General features: G+C 41.4%; 1 protein-coding gene across 4 annotated transcripts in view; it reads right to left on the bottom strand.

Moving 5' to 3' along the window:
• ptpn13 (protein tyrosine phosphatase non-receptor type 13) overlaps window positions 1-22,305 on the bottom strand; it is a 43,154-nt gene that overhangs the window by 7,626 nt on the left and 13,223 nt on the right. The window contains exons 7-29 of one of the 4 annotated variants that reach the window (XM_027282088.1): window positions 19,648-20,280; window positions 13,837-13,929; window positions 11,957-12,056; window positions 10,994-11,204; window positions 9,872-9,946; window positions 9,596-9,767; window positions 9,182-9,332; window positions 9,047-9,106; window positions 8,927-9,005; window positions 8,649-8,801; window positions 7,925-8,107; window positions 7,645-7,807; window positions 6,291-6,726; window positions 5,475-5,581; window positions 4,987-5,040; window positions 4,361-4,450; window positions 4,084-4,191; window positions 3,805-3,936; window positions 3,059-3,546; window positions 2,483-2,614; window positions 1,205-1,298; window positions 984-1,069; window positions 718-886 (exon numbers count right to left, since the gene is read on the bottom strand). In XM_027282088.1, the coding sequence (XP_027137889.1) occupies window positions 718-886; window positions 984-1,069; window positions 1,205-1,298; window positions 2,483-2,614; window positions 3,059-3,546; window positions 3,805-3,936; window positions 4,084-4,191; window positions 4,361-4,450; window positions 4,987-5,040; window positions 5,475-5,581; window positions 6,291-6,726; window positions 7,645-7,807; window positions 7,925-8,107; window positions 8,649-8,801; window positions 8,927-9,005; window positions 9,047-9,106; window positions 9,182-9,332; window positions 9,596-9,767; window positions 9,872-9,946; window positions 10,994-11,204; window positions 11,957-12,056; window positions 13,837-13,929; window positions 19,648-20,280 (3,969 nt within the window). The remainder of the gene's footprint in view (window positions 1-717; window positions 887-983; window positions 1,070-1,204; window positions 1,299-2,482; window positions 2,615-3,058; window positions 3,547-3,804; window positions 3,937-4,083; window positions 4,192-4,360; window positions 4,451-4,986; window positions 5,041-5,474; window positions 5,582-6,290; window positions 6,727-7,644; window positions 7,808-7,924; window positions 8,108-8,648; window positions 8,802-8,926; window positions 9,006-9,046; window positions 9,107-9,181; window positions 9,333-9,595; window positions 9,768-9,871; window positions 9,947-10,993; window positions 11,205-11,956; window positions 12,057-13,836; window positions 13,930-19,647; window positions 20,281-22,305) is intronic. The other 3 variants (XM_027282089.1, XM_027282090.1, XM_027282091.1) reach the window with 3 other exon arrangements.

The following is a 22,305-nucleotide window of genomic DNA, read 5'->3' as shown; positions in this document are numbered from 1 at the left end:
AAAGCACATGTATTTCCCTCAAAAACACACAATAATCCACACTTGCTCATAGTGTGTATTATTGCATTATAGATGCCTATATTTATACACCATGTCTCCACTGGTCCTTATCCTGGGTTAAAATGGTTCTGCTAAAGTCAATGTGAGGCTGCAGCTGTCTGAGTTATGACAAATTAAGAGGGTATCTTCCAAAATTACCGTCTTATAAGTACCTAACTCCCACTTCTCAGCAAGGAAATGCTGTCTGTGACTGTTGACACTAAAATACAAATTCAGAAATAGACAAAGTATACCACATGTACACCAGGCACAAAATAAAATGGACTGTAGTTCAGTTAATTATAGTTGTTGTTGCTTTATCTTATTCAAACCAGCTATTGAGCTCTAAATAGGCAGCGGTGCGCAGCTAATGGGTTGTGCACACATGCTCGTTTTCTTTCAAATGCGATTACCAACAGCAAGTTACTTTGCTTAGAGAGAACAAGGTGTCTTAGTGTAACACTCTTAATGAATAGATCACCTAAATTATCAGTATTTCCTGCTTAAATCATCACTGTAGACTGTCAGCATTTGAGAGGTCAAGTTAAGTCAAGTTTTATTTATATAACCCAAAATTACAATTTGCCTCAGGGGGGCTTTACAATCTATTCAACACCCTGTGTCTCAGGACAGAGCGTGTTGAATGTTGCATGTTGTTGTTGAATGTTGTCACCTCACCTGGTTTAATAAAGCTGTACTCTGGTTTTTCTTTGACCTCGGCTGGCTGCTCTTTGTTCCTGGGCTGGTCTTGGTCACTGTCAGCACATGGTGGAGTGCCCTGAGGAGTGAGGGGAGCATGGACACTGTCTGCAGGCAGATGACCCTTCTCCAGCAGCAAGCGCACTGTCTGAGAGAGCAAATTGATTTACTTAGTGTTAGCGACCAGCTGGGTAGCAACCAAACAGCTTGTCGGCGGGGTGCCCGTGGTAAATGTCATCCCTCACCTGCCCAGTGTCTCTTAGAGCCTCGACTGCCTGCTGATGAGTGGCTCCCTCCAGACTTTTTCCATTGACGGCAACCACGCGATCTCCTGTGCATAGGACAAACAAAGTGTTTAGGAACAATACAAATACAGAAAAATACAGTTTTGTTTGTCTGATTTAGTTAGAATAAAAATCTTTCTGTTTCCTGTCATTATTTGTAACATCACTGTTTAGGCCGTTACCTTTCTTTATCCTTCCATCGAGCTCTGCAGCTCCTTTAGGAAGGACAGCTTTGACGTAGATGCCTCCATGTCGAACAGTTGTGTTGACTCCCCCCTAGGAAATGAACACACCTCTTAGTCTAATCAGCCAGAGAAGAAAAAAAAAATCTCATCATGTATTTTCAATGGGGGTTGATGGCAGGCGTGGATGTCTTTTTTTTCCCATTTTCAGTGTAATTGTTTAATGATAAATGCGCTGTCTTTACTGAGGCTTCAGAGATGAATAGTTTTGATACATTACGAACTATATTTACTTATTATGACAAAAATACCAAAGTTCACAAGAGAAGTATCTGAAAGCAAATCACTGCAGACCAAAGTCTTCCAGCAGTTACTTTTCTTTCCTTAGCTCAATCACGTTACACAGAAGTGAAATTATGTCTCAAAACATAAATACATTGTTAAGGATTCTTCAAATAATTCATCCTTAGAATAACTTTATAGCTTTAGAGTATAATGCTCCCTTTTCATCTTATTGATAAGCAACATGGCTGTGTCCCAATAATGTTCTTCATATTAAATTGTGCTTTGGCTGGATTTTCAAAAATGTTTTAGACAAAGCATTTATCATATCACAATTATGAATTTGTTGAAAATGAAAAAAATCCACCACTGTGATGTTATTTACAATGTTACCTCATGGTTAAATCTAAATGATCAGAGATGAAGTGAATTTCTATTCAATGCCTATTTTGTTATGATGGTCTTGATAATGGGTTTATTGTTAACGTGAATTTCATGGTTATTTCAGTGTAACACAACACTTCCAAACACTAATATTTGACCACAGCTCTGGTCTGCAGACACACAGTCCACGGCTTTGTTACTGAATGTTATAGTGGAGAAAATGAATCCATGCTAATCAATATGTTCAAAATTCTTCAGAGAGAAACAATATTAATTGGCACTTCAGTGAGTCACTCTAGAGTCAGCAGCAAACACGTAGGAAGCTATAAGAAAGCTCACTAACCAGTCTTGTTTAAACAACTCTAGTTCTTGTGAAGGCACTAAAGACACTGTGTGGTTTATTTAAAAGATAAATGCATAAAAAAAAAAAGATGTATAAAAAAAAATACTGCATGCAAAAAGTATTAGTTGGACAATATTTCCACACAAGCTTCCAGATGAGACAACATTCAGCGTTAAGAAAGCAAACCAAACCAAGCAACATAAAAACCCAAACGGACAACAGTGACAAGATGAAGGGGAATGGGGGCAAAACAAAGAGATGGTGAAAACCTTGCCGAACAGTACCGTGACACTTATGCCCAGGCTGCTGTCTTTTTTCGACAGCTCAACGTCAAATAGTTCTCCTGGACGGAGACTATTGACCCCTGGGGCATTACCATTTAAATTTTCCATGATGTAATCCTGCAAACAGAGAACAGGGTATTAAGTTGAATTATCACAAGCTGGAACATGCAGACAGACAAAAAGGACTGAAGGAAGAGCGAGGAAGTTGAAGAACTGTGAGTGCGAAGAGAAAAAATTAGCAGATATTACATTCAAGGAGGGACGTGCAGTGTACAGGTAACAAACAGCGTTGCATTGACATTGTAAATGCAATGATAGACAAACGTTACATACAACAGGCAGTTAGTTGTCAAGCATCCGAAAGGTAACGTGTAATGCTTGTTTGTGGAAGAACCATTCTTATCCCGTACATATAAATATAAGATTTATATTTGCTCCACCAGTGTGAAAAAAAAACATGTTGTGACTTTTGATCCACAGATTTCCTGAACGGACACCTATTATGTAGGATGATGTGTAAAAGTAAAGAAGCTATTTACACTAATGAATCCACAAACAAACCTTTTTGACCTTGAGTTTCTCTTGACTACTGGAATAAGTTTCCTCATCCATGTCTGAATCCCCCCAGTCAGAATGCTCAGAAACTTTGGGAACTTCTGGCACCTTAGCTTTCCTAACTTTGGGTGGCAGCGCCGGCGGCATAGGCTCCAATCCCACGTTAGGTTCTGGTCTGTGATGTTGGGCAACTGATGAAACAGTGGCACCAGCTGTAGCTCTTTCTAGGTACTGCTGAACTCCATTAGCGGGGGGTTGGCTGATTTTAGCAACACTGCTTGTCCTGGAGTCCTGAGAACTGAGGCTGGCATGCTGGTGGACTGGGGAGGAGGAGGATGACGGTGTGCCAGCGGATACGTGGAGAGGAGGGCTGGGGCTTCCTGTTCCCACCTGCTCCTCTGACGAGGTATCAAAGTCTATTTCTCGTCTCTGGCCAGAGTTAAGTGCCTTCAATGCAGATTTGGGTTGGTAGGGAACATAACCTGCAGAAGATTCTGATAAAACAAGGAAAAAGAAAAAATCTAGTTTAAACCAGCAAGTGAAATTGATGATGAACAGTAGTTTTGCTGTTGATTTATACTGCAGACACGGTGATGTCTAGGGCAATTATCCTACTGGAACAATAGTCTGTCATATGTTATCTTAAGTAAGAGCACCACACAGATAATGCACTCTATACACGATGACAACAAAAGAAAAACAAAAAACACTATTTTTACACATAGCAACAACAAGCATATCCCAGCTTTTACCTTTGTAGAGCCTCTCTTTGGGCTGTGACACCACCAGACTAACATCATCAGGAGCATTTTGAAGGATGTCTATCGTGGTGGCATGAGAGAGCCCCTGTAGCTTCACATCATTCACTGAGATCAGCCGGTCACCTGCATCACAATTACAGTTGTTACACACATGGAAGACAACCAGGTGTGGCAAGGCAGAGAACGGCTAACCATTATCATAGCAGACAACAAAAAAAGAATCATAATCCACCCATACAGGAGGAAGCATGAAGCAAAACACCACCCTACCAGGTTTGAGGCAGCCGTTGACATCAGCAGGACCCCCAGGAGTGATGGAGCTAATGATGGTGCCGAGGTCCGAACGACCAGAGTTCTCCCCTCCTACAACCTGGAACCCTGGAGAACACACACAAGTACATATAAAACACACAAATATACACACACACATTCAAACACAAAACATCAAGGGACACACTCTTTAAATGACATTTATAATACTCTGACAGCTAAAGTGTAGTGTGTAATTGAGTTGTTATTTTAGGAAAATACATGTATACACTCTTACCTAGGCCATATTTCACATCTTTCTTCAGGTTTACAGTTGTGATTTCTCTCTCTGGAGACGGTAAAGCACTGAGCTTTTTCTTAAGTGAGTCTGTGCAGCACAAGGAGACATGGCATTTGGTTTTATTTACTGGAAATGCTGTAGATACATGGTGTCACCACTGTCATTTTGGGTTAATTTTGGTAAATTAATTTCACAGATCAGTATGTCTAGACTGAAACTATTAATCAGCCCTGGGAGGTGCTGCTGACAGGCCCCTACTTTAGCACTGTTTGCTAATGGACCAGAAAAGATGGGTTAAGCTAGGATGAAAGGGCGAGGTCATGAGTTCAGTGCTAAGCATGAAGATATTAGACAGTGGGAGTGGGAGGCAGGGAGCACTGAGAGGACACAGGCTTATTTCAATACATCATTCTGATTGAGAACAGACTTTTTTTTGGTTTGTATAACTGTACTCGGTCAACATATGGTTCGACAGACTGAAGAGGAGGATTAAGAATGTTACAAAAAGAGCAGTGATGTAGAGCGGTCCTGTATTTTCCTGCACTGACATTTTCATATGCACAAAGCATGGACATATGGCGTGTGTGTTTGGGGAAATGAAAGATTGAAATGTTGATACATACCATTAACAGAGGCTGGGGTTGAAGGTGGTCCAGAGGAACTGTGCATACTGACACCTGGTAACACAACACAAACAGGTCTGTTCGTTATAAAGAACAATGGATTTATGTGAGTACTAGTTAATCAAGTAAACAAAAAAATAAACTTTAAAAAATGTTAAAAAGAGACAAAACGAGGATTATCAGCATATGCATTTCTAAAATAGAGCATGAAGCGATTAAGATTTTATCCCTTTCCTCAAATTAGGCCAACAAAACAAACGTCTCTTGTGAATAAAAATAAAAATAAGTTTTATATCTGTTGTTCAGGCCTTTGTGCTGGAACAAGCAAACTATTCGCTCATGATTTGGAAGAGAGCTGAAGCTGCAGACAACTACTATCTTAACTGCTGGTGAGATATATCAAATATTCTGATGAACTAAACTAGATTCTATAAGCAGAAATGCACATTTTCCACCAGAGAGCTGCATCACCGTTCACAGGTCCTTACCTACTACATATGCTTGGCCAGAGTCCTCTATGGAAGAAGTGTCAGATTCTTTTTTGGACCTGCTGAGACTCCAGGCCGGGCTGCTGTGGGTCACTGTGCCAAATGATCTGAAAAGGAGAAGTGGAGAAGATTTAGCTCGAGAGGGCAACTTTCATCAAAGGAATAAAAAGGAGAGGAACTAAACACTTATTTTTATTCTTACATTTATATGTAAGTGTAAGTTTTTTTATGCATACAGAAGCTGACTGGGTTTAGATACGCTCATGCCATGTGTAAAGCTGACACGAGAGGGAGCAGCTGGCACAAAAACAGGTTTGTTACAAATTAAAATAGGAACACGAACACAGGTTGGCACAATTTCGCAAAAACACAGACACAAGGGCGCATGTGCACCCACACACACAGACCCCCAGAGGGTTAATTATAGGCTGGAGGTAGAGCTTTCTGTGTCTCTGTGGTGTTGGGCAGAGCTAGAGTCCAAGTAACAAGTCCTCACTTAGTAACCTTAGTCTGTTCTGAAGTGAGCTTGGAGACACCGAAGACTTCACAGAGGGCCAACTAATAAACACAAGCTCCCACTTCCTTAACTGGGCTTAAAATATGACTTTAAACAACTAATTAAAGGATTGAAAATGCATAAAACAATCTAGATCCTGCATAGTTTCATAGATGGTAAAGTAATGAAATGCAGGAAGGAATAAATCTCTGCATTTACAGCACCCACTATGATTTAATTCTGAAATACTTTTGCTCATAAACTAGTTCATTTGGGTACAAATCTGGCTTTTGCTTCACATTTCACTTCCTTCAACTCACTTGTCCTGTTGGTGTGAGATGGAGTCTGTGTCTGAGCTGGCTCGCTGGTGTTGCTGGAAGTGAGAGGCCACTTGGTTGGGTAGTGCCTGACTCAGTCCGCTGTGCGACTGGCCACGATACGACTCCGCCACTCTGTGCTCTGGAGACTCTGGCATCTGTCCGAGGTTGTGGTGGGAGCGGCTCATTATCCGTGGATTGGAATGGACCGTGGAGGCCATTGGATTGAAACCTGGAAAGTGAAGCTCATCTTGGACCAATATTGGGCCAGACGGTGCCTTGTTGAGTGCCACTTCTGAATAGGAGATCCTCTTCAGGTGGTCTGGGTTGGAGCGTGTCGACAAGCTGGGGGCCAGGCTGCCTGAACTCACTGTCCTCCCCACTGAGTCTCCACTTCGAGGGTCGAGTGAATACTGCAAGTTGCTCAAGGGGCAGTTCTCTGATTACCAGAGAGGACAGGCAAAACAGAAAACGACAGAATAAAAATAATAAATAATGGCATGTTCATTCACTACTATAACAAAAGACAGGAGACAAAATTGAAACAAATAAGAAAAATGGGAAATTCCAAAAAGTGTTGATCTGTGTCATCAGCATCCCTCAGCAGTCTGAAGTAATTATTGTCTAGACGGCAGGTACTGTCTCCTGCACCGATTTTCTCTACAGATATTTATCTTAATCAACATAACTAATTGTCAGAACAGGCTTCTTGGCAGTCATTGGCTTAGTTGTGACTGTATGTCAACAATCTGGTGGGACTTTGGGACATGATGTAGACAAAGCTGTTCTGTTGCTCAGCCAAGTGAAACAAATCAAACTCAAGCAAGGCACCGCGAAAAAGATAAATCAACAGCTTTAATTTGCCCAAACAAGTTTGATTGACATGTTTCATGATTGGAATAGTTGTGCAGAATTGAAATTTGTACAGTGACATGTATGTGTTCAAAACAATGGAGCTTATTCAGGTATAATGAATGCTGTTTTTTTTGCAAATGAGACATGTCTTTAAAAACAGACTTTTCCCATTTTAGAGAGGGAAACTGAGTGGGCAACTTTATCTGGAGGGGATATGTGGGATGGCCGACACATGCAGCTGCAGCTGGAAACAGTAACGTTAGTGTTGACATCAGCGGGAAGTTTGCCTTTTTTCTGGATGCTTTGATAGGTCACTTTTGTTATGCTTCCTCTCCATGAAAATATATGTAACTTCTTGCTCGCCAAATCTTCTTCTTACCTACCCATATACACACACACACACACACACACACACACACACACACACACACACACACACACACACACACACACACACACACACACACACACACACACACACACACACACACTTCTCTCCTACCTAGGTCTTGGAGCTCTTGGTTGTTTTGGCGAGCCTTCATCTGCAGGTGGAACTTGTGCTGATCAGAGCAGAGCTGTAGCAGATACTGACAGGTTTTGTTGCTGTCTGTCTGAAACAGGTGCTTAATCCCATCTGATGTGTTCTGAAGGCAAATCTTCTTTTTCTTCAGGATGACAAATTAAACATTTAAGTGAGGAGCAAAGACCAACTGTGCCGGATTAAAGTGAATAAATTGTACTTTTATGCTTTTATTTCTGATAATAAGAAAGCAAGCACATACTGTAAAGGAAATCTTTTTGGTCTCCCTCCAGGGGAACCTGAGCACCGGCGTACGATTTCCGTTAAGGACCTCAAAGATGAGCACTCCTTTGGAGTAGACACCTAGCATGATGCCTGTCTGGGATCTCTTCTCAGGAAGCACCCGATGGAAATGGACACCATACTCTGTCAGCCTCTGGCTCACCTTTAGGACAATCAAGACAGAGAAAATTCTCAAAAATAAAAAGTACTGAGATAAAAGAAAGAGACATGACATGTGTTTTGAGGCTTTTCTCGGGTCAGCGATCAATGAGTGCACGGATCTGATTACATACAATATGATCTTATTCAATTTGGTTCAATGGCATGGAAAAAAACAGCGATGCTTTAGTAGCCTGTGGACCACACAGTAAGAAATATTACAAAGACAGAATAAAATGCAGTGGCAGGACTCGGGACTCAACTACTTTTGTTTTGTTTGTAGTTTACACTGCAATCTGTGGTTTGCTGTCAAACATAAACTCAAATCTATTACTTCTTCTGCCAAAGTAAACTCCCTGGCACTTCTTTTTCCTGGAACACCTGATATTTAGTGCAAACAAAATGTTCATCATGTTTGTCACAAAATAAACACTTTAGCTACAAATTACTACCAGACAAAAGCAAAAGTGTAGCAATAACTAAAAAATAATGTGGTCCATCTGTCTGAAATCGTGACTCCCTATATACACTCTGGTCTTGCTGACCTTGAGAAACTCAAATTCTGCCTCAGAGTCAGATGCTCCATAGTAGTTGCTGTGAAGTTTCGGTAGCTCCTCCTTGATGGCCGTCTGGTTCACCCTATCCAGGACAGTCGCGGGCAGGTAGTGCTCCAGTCTAAAATAGGTCTTCCCGTGGAGCTGAGGCACAGAATTTAATAGGATTAACATTAAGCTGATCAAGATTTGTTTATTTTAAATTATTATTATTAATTATTATTTATTATTATGAATTATTATTATTATTATTATTAAAGAGTTGGTACCTCAGGTTGGTAGTCACTGAATTCAGCCTGCAGTGCCAAGGAAGCCAGCAACAAGGCATTTTCTGTATCACAGCGCATCCTCAAGCCAGCAACAAGGCATTTTCTGTATCACAGCGCATCCTCTCCTCCAAGATATCTTTCCTCAGCTGTAGGTAGTACTGATGTTTGGTCATAGCATGCCTGTTATACACAGACATTTTTAGTTGTTTTGAACGTGACATGCCAAAACAGGTTCTCACGATAATATTCACTTACTGTATGAGGTTAACGTCATCAAGGAAGAATTTGATGCGTAAGAAAAGATTAAAAGGCACGTCGGATTTCCTCTTTTTAGGATCCTCTTTCCATCCCTCCGGGGCCACTTTGGACAGTTTGGCATCAGGATCAACGAAGAAAAACTCATTATCTGTGTGTAGAATTTTTAAGAAGAAGAAGGTTGGAGGGTTGGTGAGAGGCATCAGAGGCAGAAGGAGAGTAATGTAGCAATGCATCTTTAATGAGACATCAGGTGGAGAAAATGAATTTACACTCTGCACTAAAAACTAATCAAACGTCATCCAGTATGCTTGACATGTGGTCTTTGCATTTAAGAAATTGTCCCCTACATGTACCTGACACTCACATGCACATACATGACTCACAGACTTGGACAGGAGCAACACACTGTACCTCTGAGGTATGCTAGGCCGAAGAGATGGTGCTCCACAAGCCCGATGTGGGCGACCACCATATCAAGAACGTCTTTACACACCGCCTTGATGTCACAGCTCAGCTCCAGCTTTTGGCCATTCAGTAGCACCACACCCACCTTCCTCTGGACTTCCTCCACCTTGCCACGTTTCTTGTGGTCAGAAAAAGAAAAACAAAAAAGGAGTAATGGATTATAAGTAGGACATAAAGCAGTTTGAACACTGGCTCAAAAGTAGCACAAATTTAAATCCTCACCATTATTGAAGAGGGAACAGACAAGGCAACACAGGGCTCACTGGCCATCTTCACAAACTCAGGCCCATGGAAGTTCTGCCAGGATAAAAATAAAAAGTAATTCATTAACAGAACCTATTTTATCAACATGTCAAAGGATACGTTTCTTTTGGCTGTTGTGAAACCTAATTGCATTTAAAAACCCTTGTTGTGTGTGATGATCTACAAAACATCTGTAAAACACATCCATGACCAACTCTAAAAAAACATTTAAACTTCCTCTTCCTTTCTACATTGCTGATTCACACCTGTTTCAATGGATTCTCTATTCATGAGATTTCAATGACGACAACTCATGTGATGCTTTTTTATATGTTGTACACACACACACTTACTTCCTTGTTGGTTCTGCTGTACTCATATCTCACCAGAAGTGGAAGAGCAAGATTTCCTTGCTTCAGCTCAAATGCTTTTTGTTTTACTGACTGGAAACCCCCCACATTGGAAATGACATTAACTTAAAACCTACTGTAAACACACCACGGTGAACATACCTCGCCTTCGCAAGTATAATTAACCCAATAGGAATATAACTGACAGTTTTATTCATAGTATTTGAGGTTTTCTGCCCACGTCAGCAGATTTGTTGCTATGTTTTTTTCACTTGTGTTTAGACATTTTCACAATTTGTGATAGTAGGTGGGATAAATCAGACCGTGCCCGAGAAATCCCACATGTCCCACAATCCCACATATTTGTAATTACCGGAGGGAGGCCAACATGAGTTATGTTTTCCAGTCAGCACTTTTTAGTTACAGAACAAGGAGTGAGCACAGCATCAACAAATTAGTTGCCAATGAGCTCATGTGTGTTAAAATTGTATCTCCATCATCAAATATCGCAATATAAACAGTAAGACCTGGGCGGAGGGAGTTTCCGTTGCAGTGAGCGTGTTGAAATTATGTCTTTTATCTACTTTCTGGTTGTCTTGTTTGTGTATTGATATGTGGTTGACAGCACTATAGTGATAAAGGTAGTTTTCTATGTAAATAAATTGAATGTTTGTAATGGAAAATCTAAAAAAAACCTGAAATGGCACTTAAAGCATATTCTTGAGTCTGTTAAGCCACAAAGAACAAAAACCTTGAGTTTGCGAAGAGGTACAGAAGAGGAGTAGAGGGGGTCTCGAAGGTCGAGCATGGAAGTGCGAGATGGGGCCAGGGGATCATCTGTGGGGTATGCCCTGGACAACCTGTTGGCCAGGTGGGCCTGGAGCCGCTGCACCTCCTCCTCTTGCTTCTGAAGGAGCAACTCTGCTCCGACCAGACCTTCATCGGCTGCTCCCTCATACTGCCTATAAGAGAAGAGGAGGGATTGTGTTCGAAACGTCTGATATTATCAAAAAGCTGAGTGGAAACAAGACTGTTCAACGCGTGTTGCGGTTTTGAGATTTGTCCTTTATTTACTGACTTTCGTTTTTGCTTCTTTTATAAAAGAAATATTTAAAAGTGGAAACATAAGGGGATATGTCAGACACGATGTGTTTACATAAGCTGATATGTTTTCTTTTAGCATCAGGGGAAAACAAGTGCTCCGTGCGGTGGTACAGATTGTTAGCAGGCATAGCAACAGCAGGCAGTTCTCTGAAATGCCAGAGATTAGAGAGACAGAGATTGCTGAATGTGGATGTCACATTGGATGACCTCACTAGCGAAGCATGGGGCTGACCCTGTCCACACTAGCTTTGTGTGCACCAGAGGGCCAAACAGGATGGCTACATCAGTGGCTTCGCTGTTCTATGGATGGTTTGTAGTGCAGGCAGCAGTTCCTCAGTGGAATAAAAGATCTAACACATACAAACACTTTTGATTCAAGTAATACACACTCCTATGCAGAGGGGGAGGTGGTGAAATTCATGAAATAACATTTCCCACAGCTCCTGAGTTCAGTGATACCACAATTTGTAAAATAAAACTGGCTTGGAAATGAGTTAGCCTCGAGCAAGTGGAGTGGCAGAATAAAGATGGATTACTTGAGGATGGGAGTACTCGAAAACACAACAGTGCCATCTTTTTTGTTTATCTGTTATATATGTTTGTGTGTTACCTGAGCCGGTGTGTGTTGTGACTAGTCAGCGACAGGGCATCGTGTTCAGAGGAAAGTGCCAGCTGGGAGCCAAACCTCCTCGCATCGCCTGGTTTCTTAGCTGGAAGAGACATGGGAGAACTGTTGTTCAAACACCAGGTGCAAATTTTGTTTTTAAATGTACACAATCAAACACACCCTTCTATAAGCAGACACCCACACTGTGGTGCAAATGTGCCTGCATGAACATGCATTGGAGGAGGTGGAGTAGTTACAGAATTCTCAAATCAGGTTAAACCAGAAGCACAAATGAGATCCTTGTTGTCTTGAGTTCAAACCGCGTACAAAACCCCACCACTGCATTACAGCAGCAGTATGTTAAAGACTGTACTAACACAGAGAGGCAAGCGTTGCCATGTTTAGAGTCTTTCCATGTCTAGAGGTTTAGACTTATTGTACTTCTCAGTAATTCAAACAGCCTTTCTTCTTGGAACATGTTCAATATATTTTAGCCATTTCCAAATAAAACTGGCACTGTTTCCACAAGCATGTCCAAACTCTTCACAGCTGTCTGAGCTCAAAGTCAAACTTTCATGCAACGGTGCAGCCTGTGAATACAGCGTTAAATGGAGTATGAGTGTTAGGTCATCTTGAACAAATTTGCTTTTTGACCTTTGGTATCTCTGTCTCCCACTGCACTGACAAGTTTGAGCAGATTAGTCTTAATTAGCCAGTCCTCTGAAATCATAAAAACAAAAACATCTGAAACCAGACGGCGCACAAAACTTCCTGAGTGCAGTAAGTGATATATTTTGATATGTATGTGTGTTGTTACATAAGTCTAAATCTGTGAGCTGTTACATGTATACTTTCTCTAATCATGTGCAACATCTCTAAACCTGTACCCTGCTGTCATGGTAACCTTTAAGTCCATATTGAAGTTTGTAATTCAGCTTTTATATTAAAAAGGGTCCAGTGTGTAGGATTTAGCAGTGAAATTGCAAATTGCAACCAACTGCATAACCCTAGTCTCACCCTCAAGCAAAAGGCCCCACCTAGGTCCAGTGTTTGGTTTGTTTATTCCAGGTTATACTGCCAAAAGATCCTTCTAAATCTTAGACACTGGACCTTTAAATCTTTTGAGTTTTGCTCAATACTGCATCCATAGTTTTGTTTACCAGTGTAGGCCAACCAGTTTCGCAAAGTATCACGATATTCAAGTCTATTGCACAATCTCCTTTGCAGTAATGGCGAGGGCGTGACGGTACATCTTGTACAAACATACATAGCTAAATAGATTATTTCCTTTCATTAGCAGGATCAGGGAAGTGATTGGCAGTGGCTCATGTGACAGTTACCTGGAAACAACAAAAGTGATCTTTCCTGTGCCTCTCAAAATTGAGGGCAGTACACCTCATCATGTTTAGCTCACAAAGTATGGCCTGTGAAGTTTGGCAATAAGACAGCAGGGAATCTGGCTTTGAGCAGGGCAGAACACAGTCAGTGGAGACAAAGAATGATTGATGTGTCAGCAGTTTACAATCCCAGCCTTGGCAGCCCAGACTACTGCTGGTTCTCTTCTTAAAATGATTCATCCCCCCTTTCAGGTGTAAATCAGTGACTAGATTAGATGGCTAAAGTAAAAACCAGCAGGGCTTCAGACTTAGAACCATGCAGTCCCCGCTGTGGATGGTTAATTTAGCCAATTTTAATGGACTTCTTATTCCTGCTCTGGAAGGTTTTCGATATTTAAAAGTGTTTTCATTTTTACTTCAGCTGCATGCACACAACCAAGATGAGTTATGTGTTTGGAGCACCTGCCACCTGTTGCTATACATCATATATGCCTCCATGGAGACTGTAACAACGATGATAAAGAGGTCCTCAGAGGCATCTTTTACCTTGTCTGTAATCTGGATCAGAGGAGGTCACTGAGGGGCTTTCGCTGGATGAACTGTAATCACTGTGGTACCTCTGGTGGGTGTGCACTGGGTCTGTGGGAAGAGAAAGACAATCAGGACGTCCCATAAAAATACTAGAATATGAACCATGCAGTGATGTAAGAGGACGTCTGCGAAATGATAAAATGGATCAAACATAAATATCATGCACATGAGACAACTTAAAAATGGTTAAACGGGCTGTTTGTGAGCAATGGGAAAGACAGCGGTTTCTTGTTCAATGTCACGCAACACTTTACAAAAGGTTGTATCACTCCAGCAGCAGGTGAACTCACAAGCTACTGTTTTCTTTTACAGGACTCAACCAGTAGACTGAGGCACACAAAACAGGTATTAGTCATGCTGTTGGTAAACACTCCCAATAAAAGTCATATGTAACTACACTCAATAGCAGCTTCTACACAAGTATATGCAGACATGCCTCCTTTTTTTGGTGAGGGCGTAATCTTTTGTCTTGCTTGACTGGGTGAACCACAGCAAGTACAGACCAGCTCGCCACAATTATTTACTCTTCTCAAAGCAATGCTTCGTAAACTCAGCGCTGAATTGAAAATCTGCGGTAACGCAGGAAAACACCATAAACAATACTCAAAATAGTCTCAACGATGACTTAATGCATCATGTGTTTCGCCTCTTGGTGAACAGAACTTGAAAGTCCTGCTCTTCAGTATCAGCTGCATAGTTTAAATGAGTGGCATTCCCTTGCCATTACTCAGGCAGTTTAGCTGAGAAGATTTTCACAGTAAAACAGACTTGAAAGGCTTGAAATTACATCTGTTTCATGTATGCATCATAACCAAAAAGTATTAATACGAAAAAAAGAGGAGGACTGGCCAACTTGTCACCCAAAATAGTTTCCCACCTTCCAGTGGTTAGTGAGTCATGAGTGAACAGCGTCATCTGCTTTAAAATGGCAGACAGAGGAGCAGAAGAAGAAGAATCTCTTGTGTGTAATTTACAGTAATTTACCAGCTTAGCTTTACCAATGCAAGTGAAAATACTTTTACCGAAACACCTACAATGACACATACATGCACAGATACCCACACACGTGCACAGTCACCTGTCCTACAATGTTTGTTTGGAAGTGGAAAGGTCCACCACTATCAACGGGATTTGGGATAATAGGCTGAAATTGAATCATTGTATCCTAATTTGATCTGATTACAGCTTGACAGGAATTATTCATGTGCTACTTATTTTTGTAAAAAAAAATATATCAACACAGCAACATTTAATTTAAGCCACAAATGCACGCAGATCTAATAATAATCTTAAAGCTCTAAATACTTGTCATTTTATTTGAGATTAAACCAACATATGTTGAATTAAAAGAAGATAAACCTCAGCATTGAAAAGAAAAAATAAACATCCAGAGTCAAAGTCAGGTGAGTGTCCTCATGTGGTAAAAACACCAGAAAAGACCACAATAATATTTGGAGTTTATTTTGTTGTAGGTCATCTGAGGTGTTGTTTTAATCTAATGATAATTTTGATGCTGTAGTTTGTACTTGTAAGTAATTATCTTGTTATAAACACTGCTAAACTACCCAGCCTACCCTTCAAAACGCATATGGCAGTGGTATTATCTTACATATTGAGCACAACAGAACCATCAGTGTAACCCCTGTAAAAAAAGAAAAGTGACTGTGACTGGGGGAGAAACTTCAATCTGTGTACAAGATTCAAGTTTCTGGTCAGGCCACAAGTGTCTAATGTGGCCGTTGGTTGGTCACACTTAACCTGAGGGTGAAAAGGCATCTTTAGAGTAATCCCAAATAAACCTAGGATCAACATTTTATTGGGGAAAGACAGATGGAGAAGATCATAGCTAGTTAGAGAGATTAACAGTGATATCTTACTGTTTCAAGTCAGCAAGAGAGCAGAAGGGTTGGTCAGAGGATGACTCAGATAAACATGGACTGCATAGCTTCTTGGAGCTCCTGCCCACTCAATGTTATTGTTTATTTCCCAGAAGATATTGCAAAACAGATGAAGACAAAAGATCTATTGCTTAAAACAGTTGAATCCCTTCATCTTTCACCTTAAAACGAGTACAGTTGGTAAGTAGCAAGCATGCAGAAGCACACGTACACATAAATTCAGTAAAAAAAAAAAAAAAAAAATGTCCGCATGTTTTAGGAGTAATTATATAGTGTATGTGAGGCTTCAGGAGGAAAAGGACCATTCATGAGCCATTCATAGTTGAATGCTTCAACTTACTTCCTACTCATCTCTATCAGATTGTTTCCAGGAAACAATTAGTGCAACTAACATCTATCTGCTAACTTTTCTCTCTGCTCCCTTTATCTTTTCAATTCCTTCCCCATCTCCCTGATTCCCTGCTGAACTAACACTTCTGCACAAGCTTTTTTTTTTTAATACACACGCCTTTTGGGATGTTCAAGCTGAGAAGAGACACAAACTCAGCCTCTGGGGTTATTTAAAGTCTGGTGGTACCAGGAGAAAGACGGAACTCCCTTTAAAGTGTGCATAATAGCTTACAGAAACCCTTGAGCCCACCTCCCCACACCAAATTAACATGACTCAGAAAAAAAAACATACATATTGTGAATAAAATACGTCTATTTCTAAAAAACCTCTACACTGCCGAACCTTTATAGTATTTGTTTTAGGACATTAAGTATAATGTGAAGAGGAAATGAGTCAGGCAGTTGATTAAAATGGGTCATAAATAAACCTAACCTGTTTTATGGAATCCTGTCAAAACACTACACGCTTTCCTGCTGCAGCCTTTCGAGTCAACAAACCAAAAGGTAATATAGTGATGAAACATTTGAGCTTCGTACATTTATGAACAACTCCTGCTCTCCTGAGGCAGCAGTGTTCTGTACTGCTGTCCAAGCTGGACCCACCCGGGCCCAAAGCCACATGACCTGCTGCCAAGTGCCGGAAAAGTCCAATAATGTTTGGAATTCCCTCATCCGCTACGCATGACTCCAATTACAGCCTCTAGGTCTGCAAGGAAAGTTTCTACTGATTGAAGCACCTTGGCACCAAAAAAAGAGGGAGGAGGCAGAGGGGAGAGGTTTGCGAAGGCACCGGGTGAGATATATACGGGGACCAGGTATAAACATGCCCATGCACACACATGCATGCACACACACTTTGTTTAGTTGTGTTGATGTAATACACATTCAGTTCAGCACAGTTTGCAGATGCGCACACACAGAGAAGGGCAGAAAGGCAGTGTGTAACTGCGTGAAACCTGAGAGCACTGACCACTGCTGCGCCATCACTTTCCTGCAGAAAAGAACAGAAAAAAGTAAGAGAAAGGGAAAGGAAAGGAGGTCCCTGCCAAGTAACACATCCACGAGGCCCTGCAAATGGTCTGTGCTCAATTAGGCCCCATTCATACTATAGCGAAATAGCTCTGGGATGGAATACAAAAATATTTTGGCTCAGCCTGCATAGTCAACCTCAGTCCATTCTGATGGGTGTAAACATTCCTTTGCGTCAGCATGGTATCTAACATCAACCATAATTTATTATTAATCAGCTATTGACACAAAAAATACACAAAGGTAATCCTCTACACACACACACAGTGTAATAGGTGAGTCAGTGTTATGAGTAGACGGGGCTACCCACAGTCTTTGTTTTTTTGACTCTCCGCTGGGCGAAGCAGCTCAGTTCCCCTCTTCACACCATCATATGAAATAAAAAAAAAGCCAAGTGCCTATGATTATAATCAGCAAAAAGGCAAAGGGGAGGGAAGGAAAGGAGGGCAAGACTTGCTGGGGATAAAAAAGCCACAATCGAGGAGAAGAATGCCGTCGGTTGGTGGCTCAGGCAGCATTAAAAATAGCTGCCAGAAACGCAGGGAGGCTGGAGGTTGGAGGGAGCTGGAGAGCGGGGAGTATGGGAAACCAGCGGGAGGAGGAAAGGGAAGAAGAGGTAGAAGACAGTGGTTTATTATATGAAACCATTCATCCCCTTCATGCTCCTCCACTGTCCCCAGATGGCCAGTAGGCCCTGTATAGCCACATGTGACTCCGCATAAAACTAGCCAACCTATGGAGACTCTAAGAATTCAATAAGCTCCAGAGGGAAACTTAAAGCTCTTGGGGCTGACTGCTGAGGTGTTAAACAATTGTGTTGTGTGTGCTAGGTCTAAGCATGCGATTATAGAAATACTTTTTTTTAAAAATCCTTGCACGTATGTGTGTGTTTACAGTCATGGCATTAAAAAAAAAGAAAAAAAGAGAGTAAGGGACTTGGCTATATAGCATGTGTGACAGCAACAGGCTAGAATTAAACTGGCCTGTAATTAGAATCAGCCATTTGGAAACCTCTGTACCCGTGACTCATACATTCTGTCCAAACACTGCTGCACAGCCACCACCACCACCAACGATACTTCATTCAAGCCAGCACCCAGCTCTCATCCCACATGGTAGTTACAGATGGACACACAACCTGTAACTAGTCCGGGTGTCTGTCTGCTCACGTCATTCAAGCGCTGTCACGTTTTCACCTCTCAGATCAGCTGAGCTTCCTGCATCCCTTTCACCCAAGTTGCTGTACAACCCTTTTTACTGCTTTTACTGCTAAACTTATTTTACCACCCAGTTTGAATATTCCTGTATTTCTTTATGACACAGCTGGGACCTTGAAAGGCTATATTTTACTGAAAATATTTATTCATTGTCTCAGTAGCAGACTTAAGCTGGGACTTTCCCCTTTTAAATTGCGGTCGCCTCACAAATAACATCAATGTAGTATCTTTAAAAGTTCAAGCTTGCTCACTACATGTTCTGACAGAGTACTGGCATCACACATTACACAATAATGACATCTGATCAAGTTTGATCTGTCACCAAAATTCCATTATCCTGCAATACTTATGAACAGGTGATTGTTATGCGTTGTTTCGCAATGAAAAGAAAGAAAAAAAAAGGCAGAACTAAAAGATCTGAACGAATCAGTAGCTGCAAAAACAGGTTTGTACTTTTTTGCAGAGTGAGTTATAGGTGAGCAAGATTTTGGGATAAATAAAAAAAAAAAAAAAAAAGACATAAATACAGTGCATTTATTATTATGAAAATTTGTCTCTCACAGGCTGTTTTGAGGTTCAAACGGTGACTCAGACACAAACCAGACAACCATTATAAGTTTAATCCTGACACACCTCATACTAAACTTCTCTGAAAGTCACTTTGCATAAAAGCTAAATGAATGTAAACGTAAATGGAAACACAGCTAAAGAAATCGGTGAAGATGCTTCTTTGTTAATGGTGAAATTTGAGGAGAGCCAAAATGAGTGTAGTAGTCAGCTTAAAAGTAAAAAAATATCCACAATATATCTTGTGCACAGTAAAGGTCAGGTAGTGCTAGAAAATAACTACTTTATACAATGTGTTATCTGACCTCAATGTTGAACAGCCACATTCAAAATGTAGCGTGAAAGGCTGGCCTTGATACAAAGGAAGGGAGACATGATATTGTTTAAATTAGGGCACACATTTCAAGTCTCTCTTGAATTCATTCGTTGTGCAAAGGATGACAAAGGAAAGCTTGAGAGGAGTTTAAAATCTGACTGCTTTTTCACCTCTGCACACGTAGCCAATCACAACATGACGTGGGTGTGAATGTCAGATTGTGGATTTCGAAGAGTTACAGGAATCAGACACCAGTGTGGAGGGAGAGGGTTTTCCGAAAGGCACACAAGCAAAACTACATTTCAGTTTGATTTACATCAAACCTTTGTGTTAAGAAAAGTATACTCACCATCCACTGCTTGTCTTAGCACCTGAAGTTTCCTCTGCCTCTCCTTTATCCTGTCATAGGCGCCGGTGATGCCTGAGCCTACCGACAGGTCTGAGTGGTGATGAGGCTTCCTGCTCTTCAGCCCACCAAAATCAGGATAGCGAGAATCCCTCTCCCTGGATGCCCGCAAGGGCGATTTGCGCCTGCCTATAGAGTGGGTACTTATTGCACTGCTGCCCCTCCGTGCATCCTCCAAGGCCCCAAAACGAATAGCCTCTGGGTCAATGTAAGCCAAGTCCACAGAGGAAGCCCAGGTCTTTCTGGCCTGACTAATAGCCAGGTCCCCACCGTGGAAGGGTAAAGACCTCCGGTCCAGTTCCACGGGCCGGCCCTTTTGCTGAGGGTGAAGGGGATGGAGATAGGGATAGGAGTGCTGGTGAGGGAGTGACGGGGCTCTGGGGTAGAGTTCTGTGGGGGATTCAGAGTTGTGGTGATAGTCAGATAGGGAATACTGTAGGGCGGCCCCATCATCGCCCTTCAACAGGTCCTGGATTGGAAGAGAGCCCATGGAGCGACTGAGGCCCCGGTTAAGAGACGTCTGCTCCTGGGTCCTGGCTCGGTAGCGCTCCAGAACCCTGGGGGCAGCACTCCTCCCTGAGGACAGGAGAGAACCAAAGTTTTATTAAGCTCACGCTGCCAAAACTCTCAGAAGACAGAATAACACACTAAATCTTGAATACTGGCAAGTATTCACGAGAAAAATGATTGCAAACAGTAAGCATTTATTTTTTTTTTTAGTTAACTATTCATCATATTATAATACAGACAGTGTGAGAGATTATCTCAAATACACATCATTATTAACACTACGTGCATTACATAAAGTCGTATTTATGATCAGAGGAAGACCTAAAGAAGGGCGTAGGATTTTGACTTGAATAAATACAGCATGCTTCATTATACCCAAGTGCCCATCCAACCTACCATCCATTTCTAACAGCGTCAGCATGACATGATAACTAAACACAGCACTGTCGACTGTAGGCTTCCCCCTACTTTGCTCTGATGCCCTGGTTTGGCTTCAAGAAGCTAAGCACCTGCAGTGGGCCTCTCATGGCCACAGACAGCCAGCTTCAGCAAACGAATAATTGGATAGGCAAACAGTAGGTGCTCAGATTCCCCAATCAGTAATAATAAAAGATGTACAGTACAATGTATTATGACAGCCAACTCTGACACTAGTGCTGGGCCACATCTGCACGTTTATGAATGAGTTAAAAGCAGGCACCTTACAGAAACTTGCTTCCTTCTTATAATCATAATTTTAATGTGGCCCCAAATGAATTTTCCACGAGTATTGGTTGGATTAGATGACATTTAATTAGAATAAGTAGCAACTATAAGAGTTTTCTGTTATATAGCCCCGCAGGTGGAAATGTAGCATCCATTAATGGCAAATAAAACTAATTAATTTGTAACAACAACAGTGCAGGGAAAAGTTAATTCAGAAACATGGCATGGTCGCTCTTGGCCTTAAGGGCTAACAATGATTTATGCAGATTCTGCTGATTGTGATTCTGTCATGTTCGATGGCTATTTTTTACCCCCATTATTGAAAAACAAACAAACAACAGAGCATGCTGTGCTACAACAACAAACAATTTGTGGCACAAGCATCCAGCTCCATCTATCACGGTGTCTTAAAACTGAATAATGAATGTTGCTTTCTTTGACTGTCCATAAATTTCAAGTTGGACTTTCCAGACAAGCCGTATAAAAACGCTACGAGAACAACAACAACCAACAGAAGGCAAACGTGTATGAAAAGAGCAAAAACAAGAGGAGGAGACGCAGAAATGAGAGAGCAGGGGGAGACGTTAAGTCCTGTAAAAAACGCTGCATGTGGTGGTTTAATCTACAAAGCATATGCTCGGTCTTAACAGGGAAACGCATCAAAGAAGGACAGGCTGTCTTCCAGGAACTCAGGGAGGCACACAAGGACTAGATTGAGCACAAAAAAAAAAAAAAATTCTCAACAGGATGTCTTTTATTTTCAAAGAAGTCAATTGTTGGCACAAGTTCGGTGAATACTATATACATACTGTGTAGTGTAGCCATACCGACTATAGCAGCGATATATAAAATCTCCAACATAAAAAAACGAGACAATGACTGAGTTCCCCTTGCGGCAATTAGAACTTGGACCCACTGGCATACAGAAGGGAGAGAACAGCTCCTTGAGAAGAAAGGCGCTTAAGAACTGAGTAATACTCTTTGCATGTACTTTCCCTAGGGCTGGCTGGTGCTCAACCAGGGAAACAAAGCAATGATACAAACAGCAGACAGGCAGCTTCACTGGTGACTCCGAAATATGCATCTGTAATCAATGCCATGCCGTGCTTACATAATCGGGACGGCGAAGCCATGTTTGTGCTCTGCCCTCCTTTCCATGGCCTGGAAAAATGCCGGATTCTCTCAGAAACCACTGGGAAGATTTGGTCATATTTTCCTGAATTAAATCCGATGCGAGGTTGCAGCGTGTTGTTCCTCATCTACTTTCGATTCCTCCCACAAGCTTATGAACAGCTTGACAACCAGTGAAGGCCGTTACATCAAAGTCTCTCAAAATAAAAGTAACATCAATGCAAATAACTTTCAAACTGTATGTCCAACTACACT

This window comes from Larimichthys crocea, chromosome IX, assembly GCF_000972845.2.
Source record: "Larimichthys crocea isolate SSNF chromosome IX, L_crocea_2.0, whole genome shotgun sequence".
Classification (NCBI taxonomy): Eukaryota; Metazoa; Chordata; class Actinopteri; family Sciaenidae; genus Larimichthys; species Larimichthys crocea.
This window is presented reverse-complemented; position numbering and strand designations above follow the sequence as displayed.